This window comes from Monodelphis domestica, chromosome 2 (genome assembly GCF_027887165.1).
Source record: "Monodelphis domestica isolate mMonDom1 chromosome 2, mMonDom1.pri, whole genome shotgun sequence".
NCBI classification, from domain to species: domain Eukaryota; kingdom Metazoa; phylum Chordata; class Mammalia; order Didelphimorphia; family Didelphidae; genus Monodelphis; species Monodelphis domestica.
The window spans coordinates 104,996,572-105,022,136 of NC_077228.1; the positions used below are offsets into that span (position 1 = coordinate 104,996,572).

The window sequence follows — 25,565 nt, forward strand, 5'->3', positions numbered from 1 at the left end:
TTACTAATTTGAAAATCGATTACATGCAAGGTGGTGAATTTAATACAAAGATTAAAATATGATCATTGGAGCTGAAGAGGACTTTTCCAACCTCAGTAACTGGAAAGATTGTATTACAAATGGTAGAAATCAAGAACTCATGGTAAAGATAACAAATTCACTTTTGGATGTGATGACTTCAAGATGTTGACGGGGCATCTGATTGGTGGAGATATCCATTAGCGATCTGGAAGTGGTTTTTGGAGATCCAGAGAGTTTAGAAGAGGGGCTAGGGCTAGAGAAGTTAATTTGGGAATTATAGACAGTTAACACTTCTCTGACTTAGCAAGCTCTTCAGAATTAGTGATTGGATTCTTAAAGGAAGTTAAAGAAAATTGAAGGTAAGAGATTCTTCTTCTGGGTGTCAGTTAGTAATCCTTAGTGTGGCAGAAAATGAGGAAATAGATTTAAACCCTCAGCCAGAGGAATTTGGTTCAAATTCAAGGAAGGATTTGCTCAGTATTGAGAAGCAGGCAAGATAAGATGCTTAACTAGTAATAGAAATTGTTGCATCTCCTTTGCTGGAGATTTTTAATAAATACAAGACATCCATTTGTTTTTAATGGTTCAGAATAGCCCTGTGTGAAGGCAAGAGATCAAACTACATGCCACTAAACTGTCTTTTTCAGTCTGATTTTGTAGATTGGGCAAGGCTGCTTACTTTGCCATGCTTCAGTCAGTCAGTGAGTTAGCAGGACAGCTGTGAATAGAGTGGGTGGAAGGGCATCTAAATTTAGGAGTTATTCATTTGAGAAGGTTTTCAGGGAACCATTCCTTTCTTCCCAATGGCTTTAGTCATGTTCCTCTTTCTGGATAGAGGAGAAACAGGAGGACAATATATTTTCTATGGTATTTCATGAGAGTGTCATACAACTATTATTCTCTTAACCATCATAGTAGGTGAACTCACTTGAAAACATACAACATCTTAACAAGTTAGGGCATTTCCTTGAAAATAAACACTGAAAAACGTACCAGCCCAAAGACATTTTGAATTCAATATTCTGGAAGAGATGCCCAGGAAATAAAAAATAAAATCAATTGTCTCAGTGCAAATGGTTATGTACAGGACTGTTGGAACGACTATAACAGATTTCATTTTAGTTTGTGGAAAGTATATGGGTAGTGACTAAAGCATTTGGCCCTTCATTTTCTCCAAGATGAGTCCTTTTTTTTTCCTGCCCATATAATATTAATATTCTTCCCAGTGAACTCAGTACTTATTAATTCCATTGCACATTTCCTCAAGAAGGGGAGTGGGTGAGGGACACACTCAGAGAATGAGTGAAAGAGGAAAGGGGAAAGATAGGATGATATATTTTTCCTTTGTATTATACTTGTAATGATAGGGTATTATGTCTTCATTACTTTGAACCTTGGAAGCTGTCATTTCCAAAGGGCAGTGAAGATCCTGATAGTATTACTTCTTAAAAGCCTGTCTGACATTATTATGGCCATTTGAAACTAAGTATTTGAAGCTCTCTATTGAAAGCCAAGAAGGAAATTTTGTGACTGTGTCAGAGGCCAGCAAATGGCAACTGATGCCATTAATGACCATTCTGGCCTGCAGTTACTTGGAAGGAGTTTGTACACTTGACCTCTGTGATATTGGAGGCATATTCATGGACAGAGAAAGTTTGTGAGTTTTACTTGTATCTTTCTTAGTTGTAGTTCCAGAAGGACTTTCTTCTTTTGGGGCCAGTACCCATTGTAGCCATTCTCACCTAAAAGTTTTCATTACTGATTTTGTTTGGTGGTTTATGAAATAAGTCATAGAGTAGTTGTTCTCTTCAAGTTACAGTCTTTCTAAAATAAGAACATAAAGCATACAGACAATCGAGTAACAAGTGAGTGAAGAAACAAATTAAATGAGAAGAAATGTTTATGTTGCAGAAATGTAAAAGTCAGGTGCCCTTTGGGAGAATTAGATATCTTTGGAGGGAGTGATATATTTGCATGAATTCTTCATGAAGGAATTGAGATTTTGGCAGTTATTTGAAGGAGAACAAGATATTGTGAGAAATCATTGAGAATGAATGAATTAATGCTGAAGTATCAGACTAAGTACACAGTAGCTAGTTGAAAGGACTTTAGCTCTTTTCAGTAATATGTGAAAGTGAATGCTGACTATTCTCTAATCTATTTGTTATAGATGGTTTGTGGTTCTTGATTTAGCTCTGATCTTTACTGAACTGAAGATTCATCATTCCTGTTTCCAGGAAGTACTTGCACTAAGCCATCCCAAGATGGAGCTTCCAAGAAATCCCTTTTATTACATATCCCATCTGTCTTTGAACTCCTACGGTCAGGAAGATTGGTCTACTGGAGGCCTAACAGGAATCCCTTCTGTACTTGTGTGTGTGTGTGTGTGTGTGTGTGTGTAAACAGCTATTTATTTCAGCACTTACTATGTGCCAGACACTGTGCTAAGCACTGGCAATATAGATAACAGGAAGAAAGCGTGTCTGACCTCAAGGAGCTTACATTTTATTTTATTTTTCTTAATTGAACAATTTTAATTTAATTAATTAATTTAGAATATTTTTCTATTCTTATATGATTCATGTCCCCTCCTCCCCAGCCTATGTGCAAAAAAAAAAAACAAAACCAAAAAACCTATTTCCATATTATTGATAATTGCACTAAGGTGATCATTTGGAGTCTATATCCCCAATCATATCCCCATTGACCCATGTGATCAAGCAGTTGTTTTTCTTCTGTGTTTTTACTCTTACAGTTCTTCCTCTGAGTGTGGATAGTGTTCTTTCTCATAAGTCCCTCAGAATTGAAGGAGCTTACATTTTAATAGAGGCATACAACACATAAAAAGTTCACTGGAGGAAGAGATGAGAGTGCCTGACATAGAAACATCAGAGAAAAAATCTGGTAGAGTCAGGAGTACAGCCTGGAGAGAAATAAAAACTTGATTGGCCTGGACATCTTTCTTAAAATAGACATAATGGGAAGGACCAACTAATCAGAGAGAGACTGTGGGGAAGAGGGTACTTACAGTGTGTGAAGTTCAGGAATAAAATAAAAGGTTAAAGGTTTTTGTGGCATGGTAAAGAAAGTCAGGAGAGTCAGGTGTACAAAATGGAGAGGAATAAAGACATTTTTGGCCTCTTAATCTTTTTTTTTCTGGGATGGGAGTATGGAAGAGAACTTTTTTTTTATGACTGTAATATTTCTTGGGATACCTGAGGCTTATTCAGGCATTTTTCTTTCCAAATTCACCAGCACTTTTCCCAGCTGCATTTTTAGACTGATTCTCCCAATCACTATAGAACCAGCTTAGATATCATTACCTATAGACAGGCAGATTTTTCAGAGGAAAAATTGCTTCTGCCCTCACCATCTGCCTCCTCTCTCTTCTTCTCTCTTCTTTTTCTCTGTTATCCCTGCCCCCCCCCCCCCATGTATATCCACAAACCTATATTTCAAAATAGCACAACTGTGTGTGGCACAACTCATGGTGGTGGGTTCCCATATGTTCACCTATCACTGAAAAGATCAGTGCAGATTTTCTAATCATGTTTTTCTGTACCATTCTTCTTTAGAGCCATGAATGTTCCCCCCAAGATTCTGTTCCTTGTGAGTCTGGCATAACAGAACCATTCGGTAACAGAACCATTATTCAAAAAATTTCTCTATCTGTGATTGTAGTTTGCCAGGTTTTCTTAGCCATCTATGGCTATAAATAAACATCTTTGGTGGCATCATTTAAAGTCATATTCCAGGACATCCTTAAAGTATTTCTTCAAATCAAGATCTCCCTTAGATGACTTATTATTTTACAATTGAAACTTCCCACTGAGGAAATCTGTATTTGATTCCTTATGTATTTTCTTAAAAAAAAAAATCAGACAAATCTGAGCCAAAGTTTGAATATCCTAGAGCTTTTGAAACAGTACCTTGCCATGTGTCCAGCACTTGAAAATTTCAAAAACTTTTCACACCTCTCATCTCATTTTATTCCTACACAACTCTGAGAAGAAGAGCACATGATAGCATTCCTACTTTATAAATGAGAAACTTGCTTAAAGTTACACAACTTGTTAGTAATAGATCTAGGATTAATAATAATGATACTAGCATATACATTTATAGTGCTTTAAGATCTGCAGAGTTCTTTATATACATGATCTCATTTGATCCTCTGAGCTATGTGCTATGATCATCTGAGGCTCAGAGAAGTTACATGATTTGCTTTGTTCAGTATCTGATGTGGGACTTGTATATTATAAGTCTTAAAGATAGAATGTGTGGGATACAAGTTCCACCTCAGATATTAACAAAGCAAATCATATAACCTCTCAATCAAGAGCACTAGGTCTCTTGACTAAAGGTAAGATGATAAGATCAATATATCTTCCACAAACACTAAATTCTATTAACCATAATGTCAGCCTTGATAATATAACACATTCTGAGTTCTGTACTTAACTTTCTTCAAATTTCATGTCCTTAGTTGAGTTACTTTGGTGAGGCTTAAATCTTGGGATAGGTGGGAGATTTATAGCCTGATCCTTCCCACCCAATCCGTATCCTACATAGACAGAAATGGCCTCAAGTACAAAACCAAGAGGGGAACCCCACTCACACCCCTCACCCTCCATCCTTGGATGATTCCTAGTTATATTGGTCTCATATACAAATTTTGGATGGAGTGAGTGCTAAAGTATGTTGGATTGAGCTGGATATTGGAATTAAACTGCTTTTTATCTTGGTAGGAATCAGCACTGGGTGATTCTGTACATCATATAAGATAGCTAAAAAAGTGTTGATTGTTTGAGGGAATTTTAGTTTTTATTCTCTGTGCTTTGCTGGAGGAAGCTTGGGTTAAGAGTTAGGAAAGACTTGAGTGCAAATCCCACTTTTGACAACAACTTTGTGATTGAGCAAGTAAAAAACTTATATATTAATCTCTCTAAGATACATTTTCCTTATTTATATAATGAGGATAATAATAACTGTAATGCCTCACAGGATTATTGTAAAGATCAAATGAGATAAAGTATTAAAATGCTTTATAAATCTTGAAGTGTTACTAATGCCAATTACTATTATTATTAGTCACTGAGTTTTCCAGAAGTATTTTCTGGAATACAGAATGCTTTTTGACTATCTACAGGATTTCATAGTCACCAAAATTTAACATACCAGAATTTATGTGAATCTTTGGAGGAATCTGAAATGTAAGATGATATATTCATCCTTGAAAATGGAATGGGAATAAAATTAGATTGGTTGCATCTGAGGCATAAGTGGGAGACAGAGATCAGCAAATTGGGGAGGGTAAGGAGAATTTTAGTGTTTTAAGCAATATTTGGAAACCAAAATTGATTTTTTGCTTTGACCTCTTTTCAGGCCTGTATTGATGAAAACTTGGACATGGTGAAGTTCCTAGTGGAGAACAGAGCCAATGTAAACCAGCAGGACAACGAGGGCTGGACTCCTCTTCATGCAGCAGCTTCCTGTGGCTATCTTAACATAGCAGAGTGAGTGAGTTTCAATGGGTCCTGGTTCTTTGTAGTATTATATATTCTCTTTTATTTTGCTTTGTTTCCAGAACTTTAGAATCATTAATGGACTCAACCGTTATCATTCACAAGTAACAAAAGTAAATAGGAATTATTGAGGCGCAATTAAATTTTTTAAAAATTTATTTATTTAATTAATTTAGAATATTTTTCCATGGTTATATGATTCATGTTCTTTCCTTCCCCTCTTTCCTCCCCCTCTGTAAAGATTAAAATTTAGGGGAGACTGAGGCAGGTAGAAATTAGTTTCTCTCTGTAAGGAGTATTATATTTTTTAGAGGTTTATTAAAAGTTAAGGATTAAAGAAAATACAGGATAAGAAAAATGTGCCTAGGCCAAAGAGGCCTAGACAAGATAATCTCACATCATGGAAGAGCTGCGTCTGCCCCAAAGCTGAAGTCCAAAAGAAAAAAAAAAACTTTGCAATCAGGTTAAATCCCTTCTCGATCTCGGCCCACGTGAGAATTCAAAGCATTCTGGGGAAGTGGAGCAAGGGCTTCTGGGGTTGAAGTCCAGAGTTTGAGTCTATTTTTACACCTCCCATAGCGAATGAGCAATTCAACTGGGTTTTACATGTATCATTGATCAAGACTTAGTTCCATATTATTGATATTTATACTAGGGTGATCATTTAGAGTCTATATCCCCAATCATATCCCCATTGACCCATGTGATCAAGGAGATGTTTTTTCTTCTGTGTTTCTACTCCCACAATTCTTTTTCTGGATGTGGGTAGTGTTCTTTTTCCATAAGTCCCTCAGAATTGTCCTGTATCATTGCATTGATGCTAGTAGAGAAATCTATTATGTTTGATTGTGCCACAGTGTATCAGTCTCTGTGTTGTAAATGTTAAATTTAATGTTTGGATGCAGTTTATTTACCAAAATAGAGGGGTAACAATAAAGTAGAGAAATGTGAAAGAGGTTACAGAAAATATCTATACTAGTCCTCAGCCAGGAGGGCCAGTAGTGAGTAATCACATGGCCTCCTCCAAGATGGAAGCTAGTCTTTTAGGAAACTAGGAAAGGAGTCAGCCTTTTCACTCACCCAATCAAGTAGTTCAGGAGTTAAAGTCTAAATTGAAGTCAGGATCCATGCTGCAGTCTCCATTGAGGTTTTCTCAATGGCTATCTCCAGGAGAAACTTTCCACAAGACTCAACTTCACCAGACTGCCAGCCCAAGTATTTTGTGGCTTTTATGGTGGTTTCCTATCCTCACCGCTCTTCATGGGGACCAATCACAGTTTTCCAAATTTGTCATACCTCTCATCTCCTGAAGGAAGCAACTCTTCTCCTAGGATTCACACCTTTGTAACCACACATTTCTGAGTGTGTGAACTCTTTTTTTTTTTTAAAATATATTTTATTTGATCATTTCCAAGCATTATTCGTTAAAGACATAGATCATTTTCTTTTCCTCCCCCCCCACCCCCCATAGCCGACGCGTAAGTCCACTGGGCATTAGATGTTTTCTTGATTTGAACCCATTGCTTTGTTGATAGTATTTGCATTAGAGTGTTCATTTAGAGTCTATCCTCTGTCATGTCCCCTCAACCTCTGTATTCAGGCAGTTGCTTTTTCTCGGTGTTTCCACTCCCATAGTTTATCCTTTGCTTATGAATGGTGTTTTTTTCTCCTGGATCCCTGTAAGTTGTTCAGGGACATTACACCGCCACTAATGGAGAAGTCCATTACGTTCGATTATACCACAGTGTATTAGTCTCTGTGTACAATGTTCTCCTGGTTCTGCTCCTCTCGCTCTGCATCACTTCCTGGAGGTTGTTCCAGTCTCCATGGAACTTCTCCACTTTATTATTCCTTTTAGCACAATAGTTGAGTGTGTGAACTCTTAAAAGAATTCAAAAGATTCTAACTGTTTGAGTTAGAAAAAAGTGTAGAGCTCTTCCAAGTATCTTGCTGGCTTCTTACCTCTAAAGGTGTTAACTCTCCTCCTGGGAGTAAGAGTTTGTGGACTTCCCTTTCTTTAGGGTGAAGTATGGGTGTGTTTGCTTTTGTTGATTAATTAAAAAGTGGACAAAAGAGAGTTAATCCTGTCTTCAGTCTAATGAGGTACTAAGTAAAGGTACTTAAGTTATTGTTATTCCAAAGTGTTAACTCCAACTAGGCAAAGAGAACAAAGGATTCCCTTTTCACAAGTGCAAACTCAGAATAGACAAAGAGAACCAAGAATTTCCTTTCACAGTGTACAATGTTCTCCTGGTTCTGCTCCTTTCACTCTGCATCAGTTCATGGAATTCTTTCCAGTTCACATGGAATTCCTTCAGTTCATTATTCCTTTTAGCACAATAGTATTCTATCACCATCAGATACCACAATTTATTCAGTCATTCCCCAATTGATGGATATCCCCTTATTTTCCAGTTTTTTGTCACCACAAAGAGAGCAGCTATAAATATTTCTGTACAAGTATTTTCCCCTATTATCAGTGGTATGGTTGGGTCAAAGGGCAGGCCCTTTGGGTATAGTTCCAAATTGTGAGACTCAATTTATAGACAGCTAATGATTCCATAGTTTTTCATTTGAAATATTTCCCCTATTATATCGATATCTTTTGTTTTTACATCACTTACATTTCCCCTTGTATCCCTACTTATCCCTCCTCCTTTCTCTCCCAGAGACCCATTTCATATGTTCTAAAATGCATAAAAATCTCACCTTATATACAACATTTTACACAGGTAGACCATTTTTTGCAAAGGAGTGGAAAGAATTTATCTTCACAAATCTCTTCTTTGGAGTCATGCCCAACATCTAGGTCAGCTAAATTTCACAGTGATTATAGATCTGGATCTGAAGACCTGAGTCCAAATCTCACCTCATATGTATATGACCTTGGGCAAATCATTTAACCTCTATCTTTCTCAGTTTTCTCTGCTGCAAAATGGTGATAAAGATAACACTTATCTCTCAGGGTTGTTGAGAGGATAAAATGAGATAGTATTTGTAAAGCACTTTGCAAACCTTAAAGAACTATGTGTGAGTCATTATTATTATTAGTGATACTAATAAAACATTTCATTTAAATTTTCTTTTTCTTAAACATTCAATTTCAATTTTTTTGTTTTTTTCCATTTATATAGCTATAGTCATTGTATATATTGTTTTCCTTATTGTCTTTGTTCATTTTGCCTCTGTTCGTATAAATTTTATGCTGCTTTGAATTAGTCATTTCTTATAGCACAATATTTCTTTAATTCTTGCATCACATTTTGTTTTACTATTCCTCAAATGATGGGCATCTGCTTTGTTCTGAATTTAACAAACACCAATGAAGAAACATTTTCATATGTAAAATTGAATAGAAAAAGAGGAAGATTCATAAAACCACAAATCTGTTACCTTTTTGCTTAAAAAATTTTAATAATGAATTTAACATTTTTAAAGCTGTTTTGCTTATCTGTGTTTCCTCTTGAATTGCCTTCATTATGAGCATTTACTTTATTGTTTTTGGCTACCACAAAAAGTACTGCTATAAAGATTTTGGCATGTATGGAGACTTCCTTTTTGCCATTGTCCTTTTTGGAAGTGTGTGCCTAGCAAAGAAATATCTGGGTCACAGGTTATAGACATTTTAGGTATTTTCTTTGTATAATTCCAAATTACATTTCAGTGATGATTGTTTCAATTCATAATTCTACCAACAGTGTATGACTATACCTGTCTAGATTCTATAACCCCTTCAATGCTGAGATTTCCTTTTTTATACATTTTTGCCAGTTTGACATCCCCCTCACTGCCCCCCCCCCCCCATTTGTGAGAATACCTGTAGAGAGCATGGACTGCAGTCCATTGGTAATGTCTTGCTCTTGTCACGTGACCACTACATCTTCTTTTCTGGTGTACATCTTTGTCCTTTATACTGATCCTCTGTATTTCAGTGTTTGCCATGTATTTCAGCCTGCTTACCTTAACCATGTAACTGGGTTGTTGAACTTTGGTTATACTTCAATTTCAGTTCTTTGGAGACTGTAATATTGTGTGGCTTTTAGTCATATAAAAACACCAGAAGAATGCTGAGCATTTATTTGAGGGAGAAACTTGCGTCATTTAAAGAATTTTATAATTTCCCAAAAACAGTGACGTATGCTCTATTCATTCTATTCTGGGCCCAGTTCTTTGTCCATTTACATCCATTCAATTTACCTGTACTATTAGATGAAGTCTCTGATTTTCCATTTAATTGGATCTTGTAGACTAACCACTAAGCAGTTTTCATCCATTTTGTTTTCCTTTTGTGGATAGTAAGAACAAACTCTTTAGAGTGATTATGGATCTTGTTTTCATGGCTCTGCAATTTCTAGGGCTTCATACAATCAGCACAATGTCTTTTATAAGTAGAAATACTTCTCCTAGCAAGTATGCATCCCTGTTTTATTTTTTAATATTAATATCAGAGGTTGAATATATATTGTTCAGTGAGTAATCTATAATTTTGACATGCACAGGAAACATCTTGTTGGAGTAGAATGTAATATTGTGCTGTACCACATTAAACTGTTTAAAAAATTAATAAACAGGGGACAGCTGGGTGGCTCAGTGGATTGAAAGCCAGACCCAGAGACAGTAGGTCCTAGGTTCAAATGTGGCCTTAGACACTGCCTAGCTGTGTGACCCTGGGCAAGTCACTTAACCCTCATTGCCTAGCCCTTACCATTCTTCTTCCTTGGGACCAATACACAATATTGATTTTAAGATGGAAGGTAAGGGTTTAAAAAATAATAATAATAAACAGACATATCCAATGTGATCTTATATTTTTTCCATCCTTAAGACTAATTATTTGTGTTATGGTTAAGGTGTGCTTTACTGTGGAGTGTGAAAGATTGTGTCAAAGATTGCTGATTACCTTCTAACACCCCTATCGAGAATGCCTTTGTAATAATCTGTGATTATCTTCATAAAAATTTTAAATAGCTAGGAAAGTAGCTATGGGTTATTAATTATTGATGGACTCTTAAGTCACTTGTTAAAAAAATAAGACTAAGAACTATCCCTTCCTTCCCTTTACCTTCAGATATTTAAAGAAGCAATCCCTCAGTGACTTTAATATTGTGTTCAGTCTAACAAAGGAAGGAGATACATCATCATCCCAGGAAATGTTCCTACACATCAGAACTACTATTAGAACCCATATGTGCTGGGTCCCCTGGCCTCACTGCTGAAGAGAGTTTGTTGATGGTCTGATCAGCTCTTTTATTCTGCTGTCCCTCCTACTTTTGTTCTTCTTATGGTTCCCATTATACTTTCTTTCAACTTATTTTTCCTTCCACTATTTTTTATTTTTTATGTGATAATAAGGTTTTGGCAGCTGCCTATAGTATTTCACTGTCCTCTATAAATTTTTACAAACTAGTTTATGTTCTAAACCAGTGTTGACCATGGCTTCCATATCTTCCCAGTTGGAAAATGGATCAAGTATTTACTGACTAAGACTTTTAGGCTCTTTTGGACTCTGTTATACTAATTAATAGCAAGCATTTTCCTAGCACTTAAAGGATTGCAAAGCACTTAAAATATCATCTTATTTAATCCTCATACTATATGTGCTATTATTATACATTTTAGATTAGGAAACTGAGGCTGGCAGAAGTTAAGGCCTTCCCCAGAGTCACATTGCTAATAATGTGCCAGGATTGATTTGAACATAGGTCATATCAAGTGCTTTATCTACCATACTTCCTAGATTTCTTTGATAAAATTCACTATAAATTGCTTTAATTAATACTGTTTTTCTTTCTTTCCTATTTCTTTTAACATCTGTAACTTGTTTTAAGTAGCAAGTTGGAGTTCAGTTAATTTTGAATACCACAGCCTTTTCTTGTTTCAACTAATTTTGATCTTTACACAGAGACAGTTGATTTAGGAATAACTTCCATATTAGTAATGAGTCATTTCCTGCTGCCAGTTAAAATATAATCAATTTCCTTTTTTTGTGAACTTTCTCAATTTTTAATGAAGTTATTCATGACAGTTAAGAATGAGGCTACTTTGTAGTAGAAAAGTCTTTGACCTCTTTTGTTTCTTTACCCTCAACATATTTTTCTTCACTCTTGCTAATTTTTACCTTAACATTGAAGTCATTATGTATCAAAGCATATGTTGATTTAGATTGGAGGGTCTTTCTGAGTTTTAGTAGTATTTCTCTTGCAGCCAATGTTGGAAAATAAATTCAGCTATTTTTATGGTGATCTTTTTGCAAATATTTATGGTGAGCATTGTAATAAGAGATGATCAAATGTCCCAGGAAAAGTTTTTCTTGTTGCCTTTGGCTATATAATAAAACTAGAGACTTTACCTCTCCCTGGAGATTTTGTGATATGTCCTTTTATTTAATTGCAACTCGCTTCTGTGTTCTGGTTTTGTTTATCACAAGAAAATAAAGACAGATGATTCCTTTCCTCGTGTATGTCGTTTCTTTGGTCATTGAATAAGGATCTTGTATTTAGAGTACTAAGCGCTAAGTTAATGCTTATAGAGTCAAAAAACTGTTATTCTTAGCATTGCCTATTTAATCTCCGCCCCCCCCCCCCCCCCCCGCTCTTAACTATAGAAGTAGAAGTGGATTATTGACAACTGAAGACCATTTTGTTTTTTCTCTTGTTTCATGGGTTGCCATGGCCCCACAAAAAATCATAACTAAGTGTCCAGCTTGGCTCATTTTATTGCTAATAAGGCCACTTCGTAATTAGCTAGACTGGTCCTTGGAAAGTAGATTAAGTCTTTTGCTTATATTGGAGCTAGAGTCTTTCTAGCAAGGTCATAGTTGCTGCTGGGATAATAATAAAAAAAAAACCCAGTATTATTTCCAGTTTTGGGACTGTAATACCTTAAGGGAGGGATATTGAATTGGAGTGGATCAGAGAGGCAGTGTGGGTTTTGTGGAAGGAATCTTGACAAGGAACCAAGAGATCTGAGCTCAAATTCCTTCTCTCCTGTCTACTAGATATTAGATCTTGGGCAAGTCATTCAATCTGATTTTTCAGCCTTAGCTTACTCATCTGGGGAGAGGAAAAAAAAAACCCAAACTAAGGGATACCTTTATCCCACCATGAAACCTCAGAATAGGATTTTGTGGAGATAAGCTTAGATAATTATGCTATGTTTTATTTTGCTTTTATAACTTTTATCTTCTGTCTCAGTATCAATTCTAAGACAGAAGAGCAACAAAGGCTAGGCACTTGGGGGTAAGTGACTCGCCCAGGATCTCACAGCTAGGAACTGTCTAAGGTCAAATTCAAACCCAATTCCTTCTGACTCCAGACCTGGTGCTGTATCCACTATGCCTAGCTGCCCCTTGGATAATTATGTTTTAAAGCAAAAGAAGTAGGTCTCAAGATGTGAAGACAGCTGCCTAAATATCATAAAAGTCAGAGTTGTCATTATTAAAAGAAATAATCCTAAACATAGGGAGCAAAAGACAAGGCAGTAACAGATATTTTCTGTGTTAGTCACATAATTGTGTTTCATGAAGAAGAGCAAGGATTAACTTCTGAGATACCTCCTGGCCTTCCTTAGGCAAGGAGGGATCACTAGAAGAATAGTTTTTGTTTTGTTTTGTTTTTTAGAGGAGAACAGTATAGTTGAAAATCACCTTCAAAATAAGATGCTTGGGTTTATCTTAGGTAAATATAAATTCAGATCATGATTAGGTATATTTTATAATGAAAAAGAGAACAGGAATATTGATTAAGATTGTTTATTGGAAGTTTTTTCTAATGTGATTAGAGCTTCTTATACCTTTTTTGTGAAAGTGCTGTAGACAGCTGTGTGGAGACCAGGGGACTCCCTTCCCACCAAATCTGATTATCTTAGGTTTATCTTGTAGATCCTGTAGCATTGGATTCACCTCTGAGCCCTGAAGGGTTATTGTGATACTTTGTGGGAGAAGTTGAACAAAAGAAGAGTCAGTCAGCAAAATATTGAGCAGTGGCATTGGTGTTTGGCTGGGCTGCTTTTTCTGAAAAGCAGCCTAGATTGGCTCCAAAGCAAACAGAAACGAACAGTATAGTTTTATTCACTCTTGGATCCTTCCCTTTGTTTCAGTTTCATGAAAATTGGCAACCTCTTCATCACTCAGGCTGCTTCCCTTTTAGAGACTCACAGAAACGGCTCTGAATTTCTAGTGTGCTCAAGTATGCTAGCTTTTGGTGTTTAAGAGGGAAGGTGATTTCCTCTTGGCGGATGCTTTTAGTAAAAATTTGATAAATTTATGGAATATACTCCTTGGGGGCAGTGAGGTGGCTCAGTGGTTTGAGAGCTAAACCTCGAGACAGGAGGTCCTGGGTTCAAATGTGGCCTCAGACTCTTCCTAACCATGTAGATCCTGGGCAAGTCACTTGACCCCTATTGCCTAGCCCTTGCCGCTCTTCTGCCTTAGAATCATTACATAGTATTGATGTTAAAATGAAAAATTAGGGTTTAAAAAACAAAACAAAAAAACCCAAACTCTTACTGCTGGCATTTTAATTTGGTCAGAGACTATATCTATGATATTGGGCTATAGAATCTTATTAAATTTAGCACCTTTTTTACCTTTCTATAGATAGATGGATATATGGCACATAGATTAAGCACTTCTGATGTGCCAGACACTATGCTAAATATAAAGCATATAGATATAAGCAAAAAAAGACAGCCCCTGCACAGGAGAACTTTACATTCTAATAGGAGAGGACAACATATAAAAGCAAGGTGGAAGGAGAGACAGGTGGACAGAGAATGATATGCACTTGGGGAATATTTATTGATTGAAGTCAGGGTCAAGGCCAGAGTGAAGTGAGTGTGGATGGCCAAGGCCCTGTATGACATGGCCACCAGGGCTAAGGATTCACTCATCAGAAGAGAGGGCCCCAGTGGTAGAGATATGTAATAGAAGGATTGAGAGAGGAACAGGGGGAATGGAAGGAGAGAAATGGGGAGAGAGTGAAGAAATTCTTCTTCCCCTCTCTTTTCTGGGAGAGGTAGTAAAGTCTTGTATCCCTGACAGAGGGAATATGTCTCCTCAGAGAATAGTTCTGGGAGATGGAAGACAAGACCTAGAGAGATTGGCTTTGGTAAGATGACCCGCTGCCTCCCCTTTGGTCGCAGCTATTGTTGAGAGGCAGGATGGATTCTTCTGCCTCTGGCCTCCTTAGGGACACCCACTGTTCCTTCCATTCAGAAACCTGGGGTCACCTCACTATCAAGGAGAGATGTTGTTCTTTGGGTTAGGCAGTTGGGATTACTGAAATCCTGAGCTAACCTTCCCCTTTTGGGGAGAGATGTGATTCTCCCCAAATCTTCTGTCCCCTTTCCTAGAGTCAGAAACCAGCCAGACCTAATTCTAAAGTAGTAAACAATTTATTTGGGTTCACACAGGGAAGGAGAGATAGAAGTGTCAGGCAAGGAAAGTAGGGTGTAAGAAACCCTAACTTCTCTGGCAGACTGGCCCCCCAAATTCTTGGGGTTCAAGACTGAGCACCTTGAACCCTCTTCTGGCCAGATGCTGGTTGATCCCTATCCCTCAGCTAACTAGCTTTTAATTCAGGAGTCCAGGAACAGGTCAGGGAGAGAGAAATCTCAGGGAAAGATCTGGATGGTTCTGACCAGAGTGAGTCCAAATCCAAAACCCCCTTGAGAATTCAGGTAGCTATTCTTGAAGAGCCTTAGTAGAGGTATTTTTGGGATCCCAGAAGGAATAACAGGTTCCAAATGGATGGGCTCTTTCTCAGCTTCCAGGAAAACCAACTTTCTCCTCCACCTCCCAGGCTGGAAGACCTTTGACTCTTGGCTTCAGAGTTTTAACCCCTTTAGTACTCCTGGCTTCTCTCTCTGCCCCTCCTCCGATGCTCTTCAGTTGATCTCTCCTTCAGCCTGGCTTCTCATTGCAACCCCCTGGATCTCTCTTTCTTACATTACAGATATCTCCAGGCTACTAAGTAGCAGGTGGAAAAGTCCAGAGAGCCAAGAGTGGAGCCAGAATGAAGTAACAAGTGGAGTCCGTGCTCTGAATCAGGAACATGCCTGTTGGCATCATTCATGGACTCTCCTTTTTTCTTCTTCTTTCCTTTAGGAATCAGTGCACAGAGGATAATAATTTTAAATCAGAACTCTTGTTCTACATGTTGGATTTCACACGAACCAGGCACAATGATTTCTTTAACTTGATATTTTGGGTAAACACACTTATTTCTTAGAAATAACTATGAAACCCTTTTCCCCTCAGAATGATTGCCTGGAGTGAAGTGAATTACTTAATTTACCATTTCAAGGATAAACCCTCGGCCAGTGTATCATTGTAAGACCAATTATGATGAGCTGACTTCACATAAAATTTACTTAGATAGTTCTTTGTGGTTAGGCTGTAATTCATTTTTATTAGACTTATTCTTATGAGGGACTTTGAATTTCACTGCTATTATTCCTTTTCCATTGTATATAGTCATTTTTCAAAAAATGGAAAACTTCATTTATAAAAAGTTGTGCTTTTGCTTTAGGCCTAGAATTACATAAACTCTCTCAGAACTTGTCAGCTCTTGATTAGCTACTTGTATTTATTTTGTTCTTCATATTTTAATGATGCTGGACTTGGTAATTTTGCTGGAAAAGATACCGATGAACCCTTATTTTCAAGGGAGAAGAAAATGAGAAACAAATCTGTTTTATGTTTCCAAGAAAATTTTGTGTTCAAGTGCTTTCCATTTCAAGTTCATGTCCATTTTAAATGGTGTGTTCCTATCTTCTTATCTTTACACTGGAGAAGAATATTAAGACAGGAAGAAAGGCTTGGCTTTAGTTATATTTCTTGTCTTTGTCCTTCATGTGTGCTGTCTCTGCTCTCTCTCATTAGAGTTCAGGATTAATACTGGATAGCTGAAAGGAAAACATTCTCATTCCAAATAAAGAATTTAACCCATACCAAGAAGACCAGCCCAAGGGTACACCTAATAGCTTGTCTTCATGAATGGAATGTTAATTCAGTTTGAACTCTTAAATATAATTAATTTTTCTTCATTATTTTAAAGCAATAGTAACCAAAATGACATGTTAGTAATAAGAATGTGGCTCTTATTTTCAAAAGAGCATATTATGCTAATAGGGATGTGTCAGTACTTCTAGATGTCCAAATATCTTTATGAGGACTGTAGAGGGAAAACCCAAACCGAAAAGTCCTTTTTTCTTTCAGATGTTTCTAAGTACCAAATTGCTAACTCCAGCCATTATTGGACCTCTTGTTGATTCGGAATCTAATTCTTGAGGCTAATTAAATTCCTCACAGACTTTGAATTACACAATTACATATTAATGAAAGAAAAAGCATTTATTATGTGCCAAACTCTGTGTTCAATGCTGGGGATACAAACAGAAAAAATGACAGTCTCTGCTCTCTAGAAGCTTATATATCTGGGGAAATGAAACACAGAAGATAGTTCAGCCATAGGGTAGGTTGAAATGCCTTAAAGTCCTGAATATGGTTCTGGATTGCATTGTGAGGCCTAAGGTACTTTATTGTGTATCTGAAGGTTTAATGATAGTGCCCAGGGGCCTGGAGGGAAGAAGGGCAAGGTAGATGATAGGGTCTGATAAGCTTTTGTCTTGTGACTCCAAGCTCACCTAAGTGGTGTGAGCAGTCAACTTACTATTTTACCTGGCTGCCCCAGAGGATTTGGGCAGCCTCAGAGGAGGGCAGACCCTCCTCTGGAAGTTCTTCTTACCTAGCTGTCCAATGAGGTCAGGACATCTCTCATGGGAGAGGCAAAGGGAAATTTGGTAGAAGGAAATCTCTACTGATGGTTTTTCCTTCACACAGTCCAGATGGGGCCATAGCATATTAATGTTTGAAATGATAATTTTCTTCTGGAGTGTGTAAAAGACTTTGTGGATGGTTGACAATGATAGTGGTAGTGGTAGCGATGGTGGTGGTGGTAGCCGTAGCAGTATGTCCAGATTTGAATAGATACCTTAAATATACATACTTGAAATGAAAAAATATCTCATTTGACTTATGTGCCAAAATTATTCTAAGATGTCGCAAGGAATTTTCCTTTTGGAAACTTGCTTTTTGGAGGGGAATATGATTTTATTTCATATTGTCTTCAGAAAGCTGCTTATCCAACCTTAGAAGTTTTTCCCTCCCTCCCTCCCTCTTTTGCTTCCTCCCTCCCTTCCTGCCTTCTTCCCTTACTTCCTTTTCTCAATTTGTAAACCCCCTACTTGTTGCCATGGAATCTAGAAAGGAAGGAAAAAATCTTGATTGAGCCTGAGCTATTGAAATTCTTGGCGATCCAAAGGGTTAAGCCTTATCTGAGACTAGTTTAGAATCCCAGACCAGATGCCTTTTTAGTTTTTCAAGCTCCTCTAACCTTTGGTGCATGAGTGTAAATTGACCCCAACCTGGGATAGATAACGTTACTCCTGGGTCTTGTCTGTGCAGGTATTTCATTAACCATGGAGCCAGTGTGGCTACAGTGAATAGTGAAGGTGAAGTCCCCTCCGACCTTGCAGAAGAGGCGGCAATGAAGGACCTGCTCCTGGAGCAGGTGAAGAAACAAGGTAACACATCTGGGGAACTGTGGGAAATCCAATGCCCTCTCCTAGTGAGAGGTGTGAGAGAAAGCAGCAGCTGCCACTGGAACACATTAACACTTTAAAAGTGATCCTTTCATCTTATGGGAGCCTTTCATTAATGTGTGATGGGAGGGGACGGGTTAGCTCTGTCTGCATGGCATTAGATACCAATTACCAGCATCCTGGATCCTCTTAATAACTCAGGCAGGAGAAGACCAAATGCCACAAATATGATCAGTCTTTGTGTCTCTTCTTAAGGTTAGACACAAACCTTATTGTATGAACTGATTTATTCTTTGATAAGGCAGATTCTCCTAATGCAAGTTAGGGACACTTATGATTTCTCTTTTTTTCCATTAATGAGAGCTTTGAATAATCCTGGACAAGCCATTTATTTCTCACTTCTAGGATGATCTTGAAATAGTCACACTTGTCAGGTCAAATGCTTGGAAACACAAAGAAATAAGATAGTAGATTGAAGAGGCAGAGAATAAATTTTACTTCTTTACCTCACTTTAGATGTTCAGGAAAGCCAGCATCTGGGGATATTTCTGCTCCACACAGAGAGAGGAGTGCTATATTTGGTGTAGGAGATTTTGGCTTCTGGTTTCATCTCTAACTGTTTTACTTTGGGCAAGTCACTCAGTCTTTATGGGCCTCAATTTCCTCATCTCTAAAATGAGGGGGTTAGATTTAATGATCATGAATGACCTTATCCACTTGAGATAATCCTAAGTCATTTAGCTTTTTAAAACTTGTTTTGTGGAAGTAACAAAGGGAAGGACAGCTTTGAAAAATATGGGTGAGACTATTGCTAATTCTTTATACTCCTTGTTTAGAATAGTTTTAGAATGCTTCAATTAGACTTTATTCATACTTTGGCCAGCAAAGTATCTTAATGAATGGACATTCTACTTCAGAAGATCCTGTTAATATTCATTAGCTGTGTCCCAAGTTGATTCTTTTCCTATCTTAATGCACAAACACAGTTTTGGATATTGAGACATGCTTTGCTTCATTTAATGAAAAGGAGCATTTTTTTCATTTTTTAATAAATACTTATTGGACAGTTATTGAGGAGCAGTCTGGTACAGCCAATACTGAAGTTGGAAAGCCTTCAGATTTTGACCCCATTACATATTAGCTGTGTGACCATGGATAGGTCCCTTAACATCTCAGTGCCCTAGGTAGTTCTCTAACTTTGCCAGTTACAGTGAAGTTTCTAGATGGCATTGGCAGAGTAATTCCCAAACAAGTACTCCCCTAATTAAGTCCAGACTGAAAATAATTTTTTTTTTATTGTCTGCAATGCCCAAAGCATTATGTTTTGAGTAGGGGATATAGAAACAAAGATAAAAATGGTTCTTTCTTCTTGGGAGTTTGCATCATCCAACTGAGAGGATACAATGAGTACATAAATGAGTAAACACTGACTAATAGTCCAGCAAGAGAGAACATGCATCTAGTGAAAGAGAAGGTCTAGCTTTTGTGGAGAGACAGCTCCCAAATGGAGTCTTAAAGGAAGATTGTAAGATCTTCTAAGAGATTCTAAGAGTTGGCGGTGAGGAGGAAGATTTTTCTAGACTGGGGCACAACTTGTGTGGATGCATGGAGACAAGAGATGGAATGCCAAGGTCAGGGGCAGCAAGTAGTTTAGTTTTGCTGGAAGATAAGGTGTATAAAGGAGAGTGATAGGAAAGAAGGCTGGAATCCTAGTCTGGAACCAGATGGTGGATGGTTTGAAATGATAGGCCAAAGAGTTTATACTTTATTTTAAAAGCAATGGTAAGCCCTGCAGATTTGTAAACCAGGGAATACTGAGGGCGAATCAGAAATTTGTTGAGGGAGTCTGTGTTTATGCCTTGTGTCTTGTAAGGTTGGGTAGGAATTGTATAGGAAGAGCCTATGTCATATGATAAGCATTCAGATTAGAAGGAATAGTTTTGACCAAAGGCAAACTGACCAGGTCAGAAGGATAAGAGACAAGGGTGGGTGACAGAAGGGCCAGGGTTGAGAGAGAGAATGAGAATGGAAAAGAAGGACCAGTTAGAGAGGCTAGTTTTGGAAAATGGGTCCTTTTTTCTGAGATAAGGTAGAGGAAGAAGATATTGTTTTGGATGATGAGTCTATCTGTGATTGAAATGTTTGCCTTTTGTTGTCTCAAGTATGAGTGAAGGCAAAATCTCAGTATATGTCCACTGTCCTGAGCATTTTGAGAGATGATTTGCTCATATTAGGTTTGAGTTCCTGTCAGTGACTGATCATTTATTGTATCTAGGATCTCTACAATAAATCACTCCCTTCCTACTCAAGTTGAGCTGCATTGCAGATTGCCAGTAGTATAACTGAGCTGGGAGGATGTCAGACCAAACAGAATGAATGTGTCTAGATTTGTGTGCATGAATATTGAATTTTACTGTGCTGAGGGAAAATGCCTCTGCAAAAGCATGTAATATAAAATTAAGTAACTTATAAGAATTTCCCAATCAGGTGTCCCCACACTATTTTTAAATGGCATATGGATTTTCTGTAGTTTGATTGCATTTCTTCAGAAGTAAGACACATTTAACTCCAGTAGCCACTGTATTACTTACTAATAATATTTGAGTAAGCAGTCTTTGGCTCCTAGAGATTTTCCAGCCCAAAGTCATATTCCTTATGTTAAGGTATAGCTTTTGGGAAATTGTTTTATTTAAGGACATTTTGTTTCCATTTTTAGTTTGTAAGTTATACTTGAGACTAAATGTGTTATATTTCTTGAGCTGTAGAGGAATGAACACTAGACTAGAATTCAGGAAAACCTGGTTCTATGCCACTAACAAATTATGTGACAGGAAAACACCTGATTTCATATTTCTCTCATCCTATGAAATGAGGATAATAACCTCTGTCATGCCTATCAGAGAGCTGTGTTGTGAGGCTAACAATGTATAGAAAAATATATTTTGGAAAATATTGTGGAAATGAATGGCATTGGGTGTATAGGCTGTTTTTCTCTTATGAGTAACATAGTTTTCCCAATTAATCCTCTTTTATGTCAAATTTTAGTTCCTGAAGCAGAAGTTATCCATCAGTTTAAATGCTAACAGTTATGTGTATGCACACACACATGCACACACATACACACACACACACACACACAAGGATTCTAGAACAGTAATCTTAGTGATCATATAGTCTTACTTTGATTTTACAAGTAATAGTAATAATAACTATAATTTGTATACCATTTTGAGATTTTCAAAGTGCTTCACATATATATATATATATTATTTCATTTGAGTCTCACAATAGTCCTTTAAGGTAGGCACATGCAAGTATTATTCTCATAACAAATGACTTGTCTAAATCACACAACTAGAAAGTATCAGAATTAGTATTCACCAACTATTACATGCTTCCCCAATGAGGAAAAAGAAATGAGAGGGATGAAGAGACTTGCTGAAGAAAATAATTACTAAATGGAAAAGATCTCTTGACTCTAGTTCAGTGCATTTTACACCATACCATACCATACGTATGTGTGTGTGTGTGCATGTGTTTCAGTGTCATTTACATTCTTAGCTAGGAGTAAAATTGAAAAATTCAAAGCTTGAAGACTTAGCTAGTGTTTTGTGTTATGTTTAGGATCTAGACAAAGAAAATATCACATCAGCCTGAATTGCGGGGTTTCATTCTCTGATGGTTTCTGCAGGGGTTGATCTGGAGCAGTCAAGAAAAGAAGAGGAGCAGCAGATGTTGCAGGATGCTCGTCAGTGGCTCAATAGCGGAAAAATTGAAGATGTGAGACAAGCTCGCTCAGGGGCCACTGCCCTCCATGTGGCTGCTGCCAAGGGCTACTCTGAAGTTCTCAGGTAGGATCCTTTGTCACCTTGAGCAAGCTTTGTCAGCTAAAAATAGAACAATGATTCTTTTGACTGACACTTCTGAAAGGAGGATGAAGATGCCCTTATTTCTCAGTTGGTGTGTGTTTGCCCCCTCACTAGGCTGCATCAGAATATACTCTCTACCGTCTGCCATTATTCATGAAATTTCTTCTTTTTTTCTTCTTCCAAAGCATCCCTTGGCATGCATTTTCATAAGCATGTTATATAATGAGTATGTTAAGGAATATTAAAAAATATTGGGAAGTATTAGCCTCGTAGACCCCACAAGACCCCTTTCATACATTCATCACAAATAAAAACATCTAACTACTACTTCTTGTATCCTGTAACTGTAAAATTTAAAATTATATCTCAAATAATGAAAATATTATATTTTATGAGGTTTATTAAATGATCATTAGAAATCAAGGAATAAAGAGGATACACAATAAAAATACCATGTGCTCATGACTGATTAGCCATTTTCAAAATCCCCACTTACCAGCATCACTGCTGATTGCTGTATACCCAAAGAGTGCCTGTGGGAGGAGTTACTGCCAATTAAATACCAATAACATGATCCTGCCAATGTGGAGATACAGGAGAGATTATAGGGAATTTTGGGAAATACTAAGGACTTCTGGGGAATGAAGTCAAAGTTTCAAAATCTCCATTTATACATAACAGAGTATAAATCTGTGACCATTTTGGTTGTTATCTCTGGTAATGACTTTGAGAGATTTAATTATATAGATATGGGTGAACTGCTATTCACTGTATTGCCTGACTTCCAATTAGATACAAGTATAAAATTTCTTTAAAGACTCTTTTTATGTAATACATTAGGGCTTTAAAATTTTACCTGTCCTCCTGATCCTTTCATCTCTACACAATAGATGTATCTTTTTGATGTTTGATATTAGGTAAGCTTCCCTAAAAATTTAAATGGTTGGACCATGAATTCCATAGATTGCCGCCTATGAGGCAGGTGATTTATAGTAAAGTGGGGACTCTCTGTCATTCTGTGGAGATAACAAGCATAACTTGCTTAGTTCTTGGGTAGGATTCTTGGAAGGGACATTAAATTTGTTACCTTTGGCACCAAAGGACCAAATAGGAACAATAGGTGCAAGTTGCAGAGAAGCAAATTTTGGCTTACTGTGATCCTTTTCACCAATTACTTATTATTTACATGGAGAGATTCTGCATATTTATGTTGGTGTTCATGCTATTCTCTCTCCCCCTAGTTGAAATCAAGGTTTTTGAAGGCATGAAGTTTCATTTTTGTTGTTCTGTTTCCTTTACCCAGCAAAATTCCTGGCTTACAGAATATATGTAATAAATACTTGTCAAGTTTTTAAATTGCATTTAAGAAAATCATTCTTGACATTGTGATGAGCTGCTTTCTGAGGCAGTGGGCTCAAGCTGAGATTGAATGTCTACTTGTCAGTTGTGTTGTAGAGGGAATTCTTGGTTATGCTTCTTGGAATGCTTCCAAATCCAAATTCTGTGATTCATGGGTTAAAGATGGGAGCCAGAGATCTTCAGCTACCCTCTAATAATTTTGGACTTTAGGATTTCCCTGCCACCCAAGTTTGGATTGTAGATTTTGGTTGTTCAGGATTTTTTGGTAGATCCATTTGTAGAGTAAGGGTATTTGAGTGTCATACATCTTATATTAAAATATATGAGAAATTTTTTAGAAAATATTCTGCTGGGAGTATACACTGAGGGAAGATGGCAGTGTAGGATGTGAACTATCCTTGACCTCCTAATCTCCTTAAACAATCAAAACCAATTCCACAGAATCTGTGCTAAAAGCAGCAAAAACAAATGGGAGTTAGGAGTGAAGCTGAACAGCTAGGGATAACTAGGGAGAAAGGTTTCTAACTTCCCTGGCCTCAACCCCATTGCTTCAGGTCCTGGGGATAGGACCAGAATGAATAGTATGCAATCAACAAAGAAACCACACCTTCTTTGCTTGCATCCCTGAGGATATACTGGAATCCCCAGATGGAGGGTCCTGGGAGCAGCTGTGTCTGCTGTGACCTTAACTTTGGAGACTTCCACTGGCTCACACCTGGGTATTGGAGTGGAAAGAAACCACAAAGTCTCCAGGCACCAGGCCCTAATGATGGGTACTCAAGTCTCAGTGCTAACAAAGGAGGGACTTTGGAGTTCCAAGAAATGAAAACTAGATACCTGCTGTATCTTGGGCAGTAGGAGAGGAGGAGTAAGGAAGGAGTGTGCACCTGCGAGAATAGCTGCTGAAGGCCTATAGCCCTCTCAACTGTGGCCACTCCCAGGAGAGTTGAATCCCTGGTTCCTGCCAAAGAGGGAAATGGACTGCTTGCAGTTGCAGTGGCAGAACTACCTATAGGCTCATATTGGAACACCTGAGGTAAATCATGGACTGGGGCTTCAGTGGAGGACCTGGGAAATACATCAGACCCTGGATTATAAAACCTGGAATAATTAAATGGAACTCTGAAAAAAATAAACACACAAAAATCCTGAAACCTGTTAAAACATCTGCCAGCATAGTAGAAATCCTGGGACTCCAGCAAAAGGCCAATAATTAAGTCTATTGACCTGGCCACTAAAATAATAATTTAAAAAAAGAGCAAGCAAAGGAGGAAGAACCCAACTATTAATTGCTATTATGGGGACAGAGAAGACCTTGTCTCAAACTCAGAGGACAGTGAAGTAAAAACATCTACTTCAAAAATAGCAAATGTAATAAATCACTACAAGTGCAAAAAGAGCTTTTGGAAGATCTTAAAAAAGACCTCAAAAACCAAATGAGAGAGGTTGAGGAAAAATTAGGGGAAAAAAAGCAATGCAAGAAAGCAAAGAAAATTATGAAAGAAAGATCATCAAATGGAGAAAAGATCTAGAAATTCATGGAAGAAAAGAATTTATCAAGAACTCGGATTAAACAAGGGGAAGCTAACAGTTTCTGAAAACAAGAAGAAATAATAAAACAAAATTAAAGGAGTAAAATAATAGAAGAGAACATGAAACATCTTGTCATAAAAACAACCGATTTGAAAAATGGATTAAGGAGAGAGAGTATAAGAATAATTGGACTCCCAGAAAGTTATGATTAAAGGAAAATTGTCTAGATATTCTAGAACTGGAGAGTAAAATAGAAATTGAAAGAAACCACCAATTATCACCTCAAAAAGGCTCCAAAATGAAAATGCACAGGAACATCATTGCTATGTTCTGTACCTAGGTTAAAGAGAAAATACTAAAAGTATTAGGAAAAAAACAATTTAAATATTGTCAAGGTACAGTCAGAATAACACAAGACTTAGCAGCTGAAACACTAAAACATCACAGGGCACGGTACGCAGTATTTTGTAGAGCAAAAAAACGGCTTACAACCAGAATAACATATCTAGCAAAACTGAGCATAATTATAAAAGGTAAAAATGGATATTTAACAAACTAAAGGAATTTCAACTAGTCCTGGACAAAAACCTATCTGTAAGAAATATGTAAAGGTAACAAAAGACTAATCATAAGCAATCCAAAAAAGTCACATTGA

The 25,565-nt window shown here is 37.3% G+C and overlaps 1 protein-coding gene and 1 long non-coding RNA gene across 6 annotated transcripts in view; one reads left to right on the forward strand and one right to left on the reverse strand.

The window, feature by feature from the left end:
• PPP1R12B (protein phosphatase 1 regulatory subunit 12B) overlaps nucleotides 1–25,565 on the forward strand; it is a 316,463-nt gene that overhangs the window by 84,779 nt on the left and 206,119 nt on the right. For all 5 annotated transcript variants that reach the window (XM_007481152.3, XM_001363985.4, XM_007481151.3 and 2 more), the window contains exons 2-4: nucleotides 5,407–5,537; nucleotides 18,013–18,131; nucleotides 21,841–22,000. In XM_007481152.3, the coding sequence (XP_007481214.1) occupies nucleotides 5,407–5,537; nucleotides 18,013–18,131; nucleotides 21,841–22,000 (410 nt within the window). The remainder of the gene's footprint in view (nucleotides 1–5,406; nucleotides 5,538–18,012; nucleotides 18,132–21,840; nucleotides 22,001–25,565) is intronic.
• Nucleotides 1–25,565, reverse strand: part of LOC103098735 (uncharacterized) — a 134,686-nt gene that overhangs the window by 23,986 nt on the left and 85,135 nt on the right. The window lies entirely within an intron of this gene.